We start from the raw sequence: 11,035 nt of genomic DNA on the forward strand, positions 1-11,035 counted from the left end.
TGACAAACATAACTACCAACTGTATTCACACAAGTATGATCACACCCTCCATTGTTAGAATTACACTCATTCTTATCTAAATTTTAAATATACATTTACATAATCCAATTACGTCATTGAAAGTAGTTTATATTTTACCTGAACAATGTCCTCCTGCTGTTAGCTGGTATCCAGAATTACAAGAACAACTGAAGCTTCCAACAGTGTCAGTGCAAGTGTGTTCACATCCACCATTACCTTGATTACACTCATTGATATCTATGTATAAAAATTTTGTGGCATTATTATCTTAATGTTACATACTGTCACAATTTCGTTGGTCACTGTTGAGACTAAAACCAGCATTACACGTACAGTAATAACTGCCAGCTGTATTCACACAGTTATCTTCACAGCCTCCATTGTTGGAATTACATTCAACAGTATCTATAAGCTTAATGATGACTAGTTAGAGCAAATAGCATCATACCAGTACAGCTTTTCTGATTGCTGTTTAATGTATAACCAGTATGACAAGAGCAAGTATAGCTTCCAACAGTATTAGTACACACTTGTCCACAACCTCCGTTGTTAGTTGCACATTCATTGATGTCTATCCAAAAGAACTGGCTGCACAGTAAAAAATGAAAGTTGAATTTAACCCACTTTTGTAGGTTACTGAAAATGCAACCAGGGTAACCCACCTACTGGTAACTTTTACTACTTATTTTGGTGGGTTAATTTAACCACCTCACCATTAACCCATAATTACAGTTATTTTCACCCACCAAATTACATGGACTATGACCAAACATTAACCATTATTGTAAGTTAAAATAACCACCAAGGAAAGTGTAAATTAACTTCAAATTGTACATTGACTTTAGTTAAATTAACTCCAAAATCCAAGTTAATTTAAGAATTTAAAAGATGTTAAAATAACATTAATGAAAGTGAATTAACCTCGGACTTTAAATGTAAATTTAACTTCCAAAAGTGGTTAAATAATAGGTTTGTTTGTAGTTAAATTAACTCCAAAATACAAGTTATTTTAATAAAAATATATTGAAAATATCAATTTAAAACAGTTAAAATAACATTGATTTACATAAAATTAACATTACAATACAAGTAAATGTAACAATTATTGTAAGTAAAAATAATCAGTAAAATGTTTAAAATAACTAAAAACTTAAGCAAACACAACAGTAAACAATAAACAAACAAATTAATTACAAAACATATTAAAATTGTAAAATTGATAGTACTGACTGTTCCACCTTGAATTCTTTGTATTCCTGTAGTATTATTATATAACTATAAATAGTTGTACAAGTTTATTAATGAAAATAACGTCATACCATTTTAAAATGACATCATTAGCTCCAATAGTTTACTATTGCTTAATAATTGCTTCCTTACGATCTAAAATGGTATACAATAATGCCCTTGATAGCCTCATTGCTAGACACTCACTGTGTTATATTCACTTCCAAGGACAATATTTTGTGTTTCTTTATTAGTTTCTCTTATAATTTCAGTCTTCTTGAACCTGCAAAAATACATGTAAATGTTTAGATAAAATTTATTCTTCACTGACATGCAATTATAGTGTAAATGAAAGTAGCTAATGTCTAATTCATTCAAGACAAAATCAACTGCTACACGTAAAATGATAATAAATTAGTGTAATGCTGATTCCATTCAAGACGGATTCAACTGTTACACACACATTCACAAAATACATGAGCATATGAAACTACTGAAATGCACATAGAAACTATTGGCACAAACTACACTGTATATACTCTTTAGTTGGAAATGTTTGAGGGATTAAATTTGGCGGCTTGATACCCATTTGCCAAAAGATAAATCTGCCATTTTGGGCCATTATATGCATGCTCAAGGGCATGTAGCCAGAGTCACCAATCATTAAAATAAGCAATTTACCAATCACCAAAATTTAACTCCCTTCAAAATAACTATAAGGGCGTTAGTTATAATTCCATTGCAACAATTCTTCACTATGAATAAAGTACAATGATATTACAGTGTAGGATGTATAGTGTCGTGTGTCTGTAGTCATAACTTAATTCTCGTACCGTTTAGTGATACATCTGATCCTGTTACCTGAATAAAAACTGGGCCGGTGTCAAAAACAAATGAAGTTGTGACTTCTATTATAGAACTCGTCAAGTCTATAATGGGTGTAGAGAGATTTGCAAGACTTAATTATTATAATAAGTACCTCAATCACTATGAAAATTAAACAAATGTTGCCAAAATGGAAGCAGTCACTCCAGGCCAATTACCAAGTGATAAATTTAATCATAATAAGCTGTTTATACATGAACTTTACTGAGACTGATGTCCATGTTTACATGTTTTAATCTAAAAAAAACAAATTAATAAAATATTTAAAATGATGATACTGACTGTTCCGCCTTAAGTTCTTGTATTCCAGTAGTATTATAACTATAAATAGTTTGTACAAGTCTATTAATTAAAATAATGTCATATCATTTTAAAATGACATCATTAGCTCCAATAGTTTACTATTGCTGAATAATTGCTTCCTTACGATCTAAAATGGTATACAATAATGCCCTTGATAGCCTCATTGCTAGACACTCACTGTGTTATATTCACTTCCAAGGACAATCTTTTGTTTTTCTTTATTAGTTTCTCTTATAATTTCAGTCTTCTTGAACCTGCAAAAAAATACATGTAAATGTTTAGATAAAATTTATTCTTTTTGTTCACAAATTTACATGTATATTCATCTGATACACACATTCACTGACATGCAATTATAGTGTAAATGAAAGTAGCTAATGTCTAATTCATTCAAGACGAAATCAACTGCTACACGTAAAATGATAATAAATAAGTGTAATGTCAATTCCATTCAAGACGGATTCAACTGTTACACATAAAATGATAATAAATTAGTGTAATTTCGATTCCAATCCAACCGTTATTGTCACTCAAGGCTATTTTATTTGTGCTATTTCTACCTGCTACAATTAGAAAGTTATAACATAAAAGGTACGACTACCTAGGCGGGGCAATTCTGACTCTTGGCACCATGCTCACACCATTTTCTCATTCCTTTATAAGGAGCAACAGAATAGCCCCCCCGACTGACTCTACACAGTCACAAAATGTATGTGCACACTATTGAAATTATATAACTATTGGCACACCACACCCGAATATCACCTACTCTTACAAGTCTTCGCTATGCATAAAGTAAAATGCCATTATAGTGTAGGAGGCACAGTGTAGTGTGCATGTCTGTAGTCATAAGTTCCCATACCGTTTAGTAATATATACATCTCATCCTATCAACTGGGCCGGCGCCGGTCAATAACAAATGAACTTGGGACTTCAGTAGGCTACATATAGAACTAATCAAGTCTAAAGTGGGTGAAGAGCAGCAGAGGATACTACGTGAAGAATGCCGCGGGCTCAGCCGACGGCCAGGTCTACTGACATGGCGTCCGTGGTTTTGGTGTATTTTCATCTAAAATGTAATATAAAGAACCATTTAAAATGATTGTCTCACCAAATTGAATATTTCCGTGCTTCTTTAAAGACAGGAACAGTGTTAATGGCACTACAAAAGCAGAGCCGAGCAATGGCGGGCAAATGACAAAGAAGACATCAGCTGCAACTTGCCAAATGCCAGTAGCATCTACAATCTGCGCATGCGTAGTATGCTGTAACCACCGCTGGAGTTACAAACTAACACCCACTCGATGGGGTGGAGCTGAGTTATTTCCAGCTAAAACTCATATTTTCTCCATCCAAATTTGCAAATCTTTACCACTGAAAACTTTATACTATCATAAAGCTAGCCTTTCAAACAAAAAATCAAAAAATTGTTTTTTAATTTTTAACTGTCGAATAAACCATACTTTTCCAGTTCAAGTTACTTGAATGCTTAGCATAGGTACAGGTTATATTGTGTAAAAAATTGCACTAAAAAATTGTTTGGAATGAACGAGATACACAGATAAAAGCATGATTTTAACATCTTTAACGCCCACACAGGCGGGGTGTGGCTGGGTATCATACAGGCTAGAACTCTGGTTTTCTACATCAAAATTCTTTAGTTTTACCATAAACTACCCTGTATAGCTAATAGGTAATGTTTTTGCAAGAATGAAATGTAATTGCAAGCAGACATTAAAAATTGTGTTATTTGACATGACTAGCCCTTCAAGTCGAGTATGATTTGTTATTGTTTTACAAGCCTTGTTGCTAGAAGTGAGGATGAATTGACCAATTTTTATTTCAGCTTGCAATTAACTTTCATTCTTGCTTAAACATAACCTGATAGCTATAGAGTGGGATTTATAGTAAAATTGAAGAACTTTGACGCAGAAAACCTGAGTTCTAGCCTGGAAGAAACCCAGCCACACCCAGCCTGAGTGGGCGGTAAGGCTTGGAAAGAGTGCTTTAAGCTCTCTATCTCGTTCATTCCAAACAATTTTTTAGTGCAATTTTTTACACAATATAACCTACACCTATACTAGGTATTCAAGCTATTTAGAGCAGCAATAGCTATGTTCTTTTAAACAGTTAAAATTAAAAATAGAATTGCTGGTTTTTCGTCAAAAGGTTAGTTTTGTGACAGTTTAAAGCTTCCTTGGTAAAGTTGGCCAATTTTGATATGAGTTTTAGCATGGTTTTAGTATCTGGTATAGCCAGCCTTTTGACGAAAATCCAGAAATTTAATTTTTAATTTTAAATATCTAAAAGAACATAGCTATTGCTGCTTCAATAGCTTGAATACTTACTACAAGTCTAGGTTATATTGTGTAAAAAGTTTCAGCAGAAAACTGCTAAAAATGAACGAGATAGAGAGCCTAAGGCACTCTTTCCAAACCTTACCGCCCACTCAGGCGGGGTGTGGCTGGGTATCTTCCAGCTGGCCAGCTAGGCTTGACCATAGAACGTCATCATCCACCAAATTTGCCATAATATCATCCTCTATAGCTAACAGGTAATGTTTAAGCGAAAATAAAACTTAATTGCAAGTGGACTTAAAATTGATCAGTTTGTCTTCACCCTGGGCTTTCAGGCCAGTAAAAACATCACTAAACTTACTTAGCTTGAAAGGCTTTCTTGGCTCATAAATCAACAAACCTAATTGCAACCTAATTATCTACCATATATAAAATCTTTTTTGCACACCTTGCACTATAAATCTTCTGATTGAAATTAACTCAAGTAGCTGAATAGTTACGCCTCTGGTGGTGAATGGAACACAGCTTGGGTTTTTTTAACTATTTTTACAGTGAATTTGACTGCTCATTGTGGAATAACCATTTAAATTAACCAAAAATTGTAGTAAGTATTACACCATTAAACCAAGTATTTAAAGAATGTAATTACGCAAAACAACTATAAAGAAAATAAGCAAAATGGCAATTAACAAAATTAACTGCAGGTACTTAACAATCTATTTGTAGTTATAGTTAATGACTATAATGTCTATAGTTCTTTTCCCAGTTATTCTAAAAAATTAAAATTTATTAGTCAATAGCATTAAAAATATAAATTCACAATAACCTGTTAGATGCTGCTTTAAGTCCCCCAAAACAGTCTTGTAGCTTAATTTTCTTGAGCCTCCTGGAATCTCAAAAATTGCATCTTGAAAGAAAAATCCAGTATTACAAACTGCCGTAGCATACTGCATATTAAATATGTAATGCGTGCTAAACCACACAAAAATGGCTTCAGATATAGAGACAGCTTCACAAAGCACATCCTGTTCAACAAGTATAAAAAACTGTGGCTTCTTTCCGCCAGTTAGCTTTACAATTCTAGGAGCATTTTTGGGGGGTTGCTCTGTTGAAATTTCTTCTAAAGAAGTAGACGCCTATTGAACAAAAATGAGTTATAAATTAGTTATGCTCATGCACTTACATCATACTCAGCATAGATTTCCTTTGATGCACTAACAGTATCTTTCACACGATTCATAAACAAACATATCAAAAGCTTAAGAGCTACTTCTTGTTCACAATCTGGATCTAAATAAATTTAAAATTACCTGTGTAATAAAGTGATAAGTTTTTGACTTACCCAACTCAGAAGTCACTGAAGAACACACCTCTTGTACTGATTTTCTTTTCAATCCCTTTGAGTACTCATAAATTGCTGGAACCCACTTTTTCCAGTTTTTAAGGTAGGTATCCTTCACTTTAGTGGAAGTAATTAAGGCCATTTCATTTTCAATCTATTAATGTAGGCAGAAACATAATTCAACAATGTAAAACAAACTTACGACAGCAACAACTTTTAATGCCGGATAAACAGAGAGAATATCTGCTATACTCTTTTTCTCATATATTAAACTCTTTCTGGAAGAAAAAGTAGTATTCATCAGTTGAATTAAGATATACTCTCTTGGCCTATCATTCTCAAGTTCCTTTTTCATTGCTGCTATATCTTCTGTTGGAAGAGATGATGAGGCATCACTATCTGTTGACTTTAGTTTTTTTGAACTGGAACAATCATCCTTTTCCTCTGTATCACCATACTTTCTTTTACGGTATTTCCTGGCATTCCTAAACTTTTCCATGAGTTTATGAGTCCAAGACCCCTACGACAACAGGATGACAGAATAAAGGAAAAGAGGAGGAACAATTAAAGATCGAGAGAGAGGAGAGATCAAATACCTTAAGGTTACTTTTAATTGCGGGTACTAAATTTTGCGATTTTAGCACAAGGTAGATTTTGCTGGTATTAAAAATTGTGATTAAGTAATTATTACTAATAGTTATATGGCATCATGATGTCATTATTAATAATTGCAATTTTTAACCCAAACGCAAAATTCGCAATTAATAGTACCCGCATTTAAAAGTAACCTTAAGGTATACACATGAGACAACATAATGCATGTATATAGCATACTAAAATACTAATTTTAACAATTTTACTGTTTCAGATCCTATAGGGTCTTTCAAAAAAGGATACTTCTTGATTAATTCTGTCGCGACATCAACACACTGGGATTTAGTGGGTTTACTATTAAATGCTTTGATCGAACAGCCCAGAGTTGTAATAATCTCCTGTCGTACAACTGGAGTTACTCTCTTTTCACGCAAAATAGAATCTACAGGTTCTCCCCAGTAGTCTGGAATGGGAAAGGGCGAAGGAAATGATAAACTTTTTGACGAAGTGGGAGTGATTGGAGTTGCTGGTGTCCGCTGTATCACAGGAGTTATTGGTGACTCTTGAGAATTTACAACTGGATCAGAAAAAGTCTCCGTGTCATGACAATTATTTGCTGTAACTCCGTGAACTGGGGTGCAAGTATTAGAGGATGCCGTCTCACTGTGCTTCTATGACAATTTAAAAATGAATGCAGTAATTGCGACAATAATAGCAGCTGCTTACTTCAATATGGCGATATATCTTTTTACATATCCCTATGGGCTTTATAAGCTTCTCTAAATCATCCAGTGTTAAGTTATAAAACTCTATACCATCTATGTAGTTATCTAAAACAAAAAACAATAGTGGTTGGCGAGGCTTACATCTATGCTTACCTATAAAAGCTTGCGTAAAAGCGATCGGAATGCCTAATTGCTCTTCAAGAAAGTTTGCTACTTCTTCAGGAGTACTTGAACTGTCCATTTTTGACATTATCCGGACCAAAAGAGATGGAACAGAATCGATAAATAAAAGAGAGGTAATAAGGCCGGTACAGAAGCAATTCGGCCAATTCCCCGTGCTTACTATACTGTCGCTTCTGTGGTATTGCGCATGCGCGACATGCAGTGGTTATTTTTACATGCACCATAGGTAGATTTTATTGACTTTTGTGAGCTGCTGTTTTGAGTTTGAAGACACTTTTAAATTGCAAGAGTAAAATCGCCCTGCTACTGTTAATGATGTTTAGGTGCCACCAAAGAGGATGTTCTTTTGTATGTCTATCAATCAATGACTACCTAAGACACCTAAGAGTTGTGAACCATGATAATTTTTGCTGCTTTTGCTGCTATGAGGGCTGTACTGCTGGAGAATTTCACACTGTAGCTGCTTTCAAGTCTCATATATATCGTACACACTATGATCGGAGTGAAGACAATCCAGAACTCATTCAGGCAAGTAGCTCCACAGATATTGCCATCAGCACAGTGAATCATCCAGTAACCGCAATCAATGATGAAACTCAAGATGCTATAGTTAACCCTGACTTAGAGGCAGATATCAATAGACTCAAAGGAATTGATGTTGTTGAACAAAAGAGGTCATCTGCTTTATTTCTTTTAAGACTCAAAGAAATCCATCACATTCCTCAGGTTGCTGTTGATTCTGTTGTTCATGGCTCACAAGAACTTTTTCAGCAAACAGTCCAGCGGCTGAAAGCTGGAGTTCGATTGAAACTTGCCGAAGCAGGGATTGAAGAAAGCTTATCTCAGGAAATCAACAGTGTTTTTGAAGACTTGATGGATCCATATACGGGGCTTGAAACGGAGTATCTACAAAATGCATATATTCGTGAAACATTTAAAATCCCCGTAAGTTAATGCATGCATGCATGGACTTTGATACTGTTATAATATGAGCTACAAAAAAATTTTATATTTATTATACCCCAAAATGCAACATACTGGGTTGATTCCAGATGTTGCCGTATAGTGTATCTTATCTATTATTATGATTATAACATCAGCATGTGATCAATGCATGTGATCAATGCATGTGATCAATGCATGTTATCATTCTATAGGAACCTAAAGAAATAAAATTAAATAGATGCTATGTCAGTAAGGGCTCTGGAGAGAAACGTTCGTATGAGCTTCAGTGGTCAACTTTTCATTATGTCCCTATTAAAGAAACGCTTACTATGATTCTCAATGATCCTGAAATAAAACGTGCGATTTTAGACAGAAACGTACCAGTTGAAGGTATTTACACAGACTTTTCAGATGAATCAAACACCAAGTTTCACCCTGTTATAGCTGAGCACCCAAATTCTTTGCAAATTGTTGGATATTATGATGAGCTTGAAATATGCAATCCGTTAGGCTCTAAAGTGAAAAAACATAAATTAGGTTTAGTATTCTATACTATTGCTAATATTCATCCAAAATATAGATCGAATTTTAAGGCTATTTTCTTATCTACAATCGCTAATGTTACATTAATTGAAGAGAATGGGATTGATGCAGTGCTAAAACCATTTGTTGATGATCTAAAAACTTTGGCAACCACTGGAGTATCTATAGAAGGTTGTGAAGAACAAGTGCATGGAGCTTTAATCGCCTTTTTAGCTGACAATTTAGCTAGCCACACTGTAGGAGGTTTCAAAGAATCAATGTCCTTTGCCAGGCATTTTTGTCGATCCTGTATGGCAACAAAAGAAATGGCAAGCAGATACTTTACAGAGGATGGGTTCATTATGCGTACACATGATGAGCACATGAAACAGTGTGCTGAAATAGAAAAAGACCCATTGCTTTCAGTTAACTATGGCATAAACAGAAATAGCATACTAAACGCTGTACCAGGTTTTTCCGTTGCTAGTGGCTTACCTCAAGATGTTATGCATGATCTCTTGGAAGGAGTAATAAACTATGAGTTTCGTTTATTGTTAACTTATTGCATTCAACGCAATTATTTTACAATCATTCAAATCAATGAAAGAATAAAGTCGTTTGATTTTGGATACTCACAAACTAGCACAAAACCTCCAGAAATTTCTACTCGTTGTATTACCGAACAAATGAAAATTCGCTATTCAGCATCAGAAATGTTAACAATGGCACACATTTTCCCACATTTAGTCAGAGATAAAATACCCGAGTCTGATCAAAATTACCAATGTTTTCTGATTTTAATTAAAATTCTTAAAATATGTCTTTCTCCTGTTATCACTAACAGCTTAGTTTCATTTTTGCGTGTACTAATTGAGGAGCATCATCATATGTTTCGTGATCTGTACTGCAATGAAAGCTTTATTCCGAAGCTACATTTTATGGTGCATTACCCACAGCAAATCATTAGACATGGACCACTGATTCGTTCTTGGACAATGCGTCATGAAGGTAAGCTTAATTTCTTCAAACAAGCATCAAAATCAAGTAATTTCAAGAATATAACTTTGTCACTAGCAAGGCGACACCAACTCTGGCTTTTATATCAGTTTCAAACAAGTTCACTGCTTGACAATGAAATTATAAGAGGCCCAATTATTCGTTGCAATCAGCTATGTGAAGAAGAGACTGAAACTCTAACTCTAATAAAAAATCACTTAACCAGCTGCTGCATCAGCAATCATTCTCTTATTACTAGGCTGAAATGGATTAAAGTAAATGGCTTAAAATATTTGTTAAACAATGCGTACCTTATAACAGCTGTTGAAGAAGATGAGCCTACATTTAGCAAATTGATGGACATCATTTTAGTTGACTCATCAATAATTTTACTACAAACACTGCAATACAACATATTACATTACTCAGAACACACATTATCTTACAGTATTAGTCCTGGTCAAACAATAGAGATTTTTGATCCTTTTAACTTAAAGTATCCCTTTGTTCTTCACTCTGTTAAATACTTAAGTGTTGATCACATCACTCTTCCTTTTTATGTTAACTAAAAAAGATTTTATTTCAAGATGAGTTAATTTCACTTACATTGGGAGGGAATATTTCACAATTACAATGTTTGTTTTAACCTATAAATAGTTATTTTAACTACTAAGGTAATTGTAAACCACATTTAATGCTAATTAACCATTTTTTGATGGTTAAGTAACTTCATTATGGTTAGTTTTACACTCATTAGTTATTGTAACCACTAAGGTAAAAAATTAACTTCATATTAGGTAAATTAACTACACTTAAAGGTGGTTATTTAACCCCAATATGGTTAAATTTACATTTCATTTTTTACTGTGTACACTTAATGGTATTATATTTTGTTCTCAAGTTCTTCAAGTATTTGATTTCTCTCCATTAAAACTAAGTTATTTGAACATGCTCATAAAGTCTTCTCTTACCCTTGAACTCAATTACCCTACTTG

The 11,035-nt window shown here is 33.9% G+C and overlaps 2 protein-coding genes and 2 long non-coding RNA genes across 6 annotated transcripts; 1 reads left to right on the forward strand and 3 right to left on the reverse strand.

Annotated features, from left to right (window-relative positions):
* On the reverse strand, positions 1 to 585 carry LOC109589053 (uncharacterized). The gene is made up of 4 exons (XR_002188499.1): positions 470 to 585; positions 304 to 426; positions 139 to 258; positions 1 to 76 (listed from the first exon to the last, which is right to left on the reverse strand). It is a non-coding gene; the product is annotated as an uncharacterized LOC109589053 (long non-coding RNA).
* A 571-nt stretch (positions 586 to 1,156) lies between these two features.
* Positions 1,157 to 3,647, reverse strand: LOC109589052 (uncharacterized). 2 transcript variants are annotated; one of them, XR_002188497.1, is made up of 8 exons: positions 3,548 to 3,647; positions 3,299 to 3,505; positions 2,615 to 2,690; positions 2,228 to 2,563; positions 2,082 to 2,177; positions 1,456 to 1,531; positions 1,341 to 1,404; positions 1,157 to 1,277 (listed from the first exon to the last, which is right to left on the reverse strand). It is a non-coding gene; the product is annotated as an uncharacterized LOC109589052 (long non-coding RNA). The 2 variants fall into 2 exon arrangements; XR_002188498.1 differs by having other exon boundaries at positions 1,157 to 1,296.
* A 1,629-nt stretch (positions 3,648 to 5,276) lies between these two features.
* LOC109589054 (uncharacterized) lies at positions 5,277 to 7,662 on the reverse strand. 2 transcript variants are annotated; one of them, XM_020005173.1, is made up of 8 exons: positions 7,548 to 7,662; positions 7,396 to 7,487; positions 6,936 to 7,340; positions 6,278 to 6,595; positions 6,076 to 6,229; positions 5,917 to 6,023; positions 5,560 to 5,869; positions 5,277 to 5,504 (listed from the first exon to the last, which is right to left on the reverse strand). In XM_020005173.1, the coding sequence occupies exons 1-8, from the start codon at positions 7,642 to 7,644 to the stop codon at positions 5,500 to 5,502; spliced, it is 1,488 nt and encodes a 495-aa protein (XP_019860732.1). In that variant the 5' UTR covers positions 7,645 to 7,662; the 3' UTR covers positions 5,277 to 5,499. The 2 variants fall into 2 exon arrangements, with proteins under 2 accessions (XP_019860732.1, XP_019860731.1); XM_020005172.1 differs by having other exon boundaries at positions 7,396 to 7,499.
* A 230-nt stretch (positions 7,663 to 7,892) lies between these two features.
* Positions 7,893 to 10,609, forward strand: LOC100636600 (uncharacterized). Its single transcript, XM_003390845.1, has 2 exons — positions 7,893 to 8,522; positions 8,735 to 10,609. Exons 1-2 carry the CDS (start codon positions 7,893 to 7,895, stop codon positions 10,607 to 10,609), a joined length of 2,505 nt encoding a protein of 834 aa, XP_003390893.1.
* The last annotated feature ends 426 nt before the right edge of the window (positions 10,610 to 11,035 follow it).

This window comes from Amphimedon queenslandica, unplaced genomic scaffold (assembly GCF_000090795.2).
Source record: "Amphimedon queenslandica unplaced genomic scaffold, v1.1 AMPQUscaffold_11675_Cont14258, whole genome shotgun sequence".
Lineage (NCBI taxonomy): Eukaryota > Metazoa > Porifera > Demospongiae > Haplosclerida > Niphatidae > Amphimedon > Amphimedon queenslandica.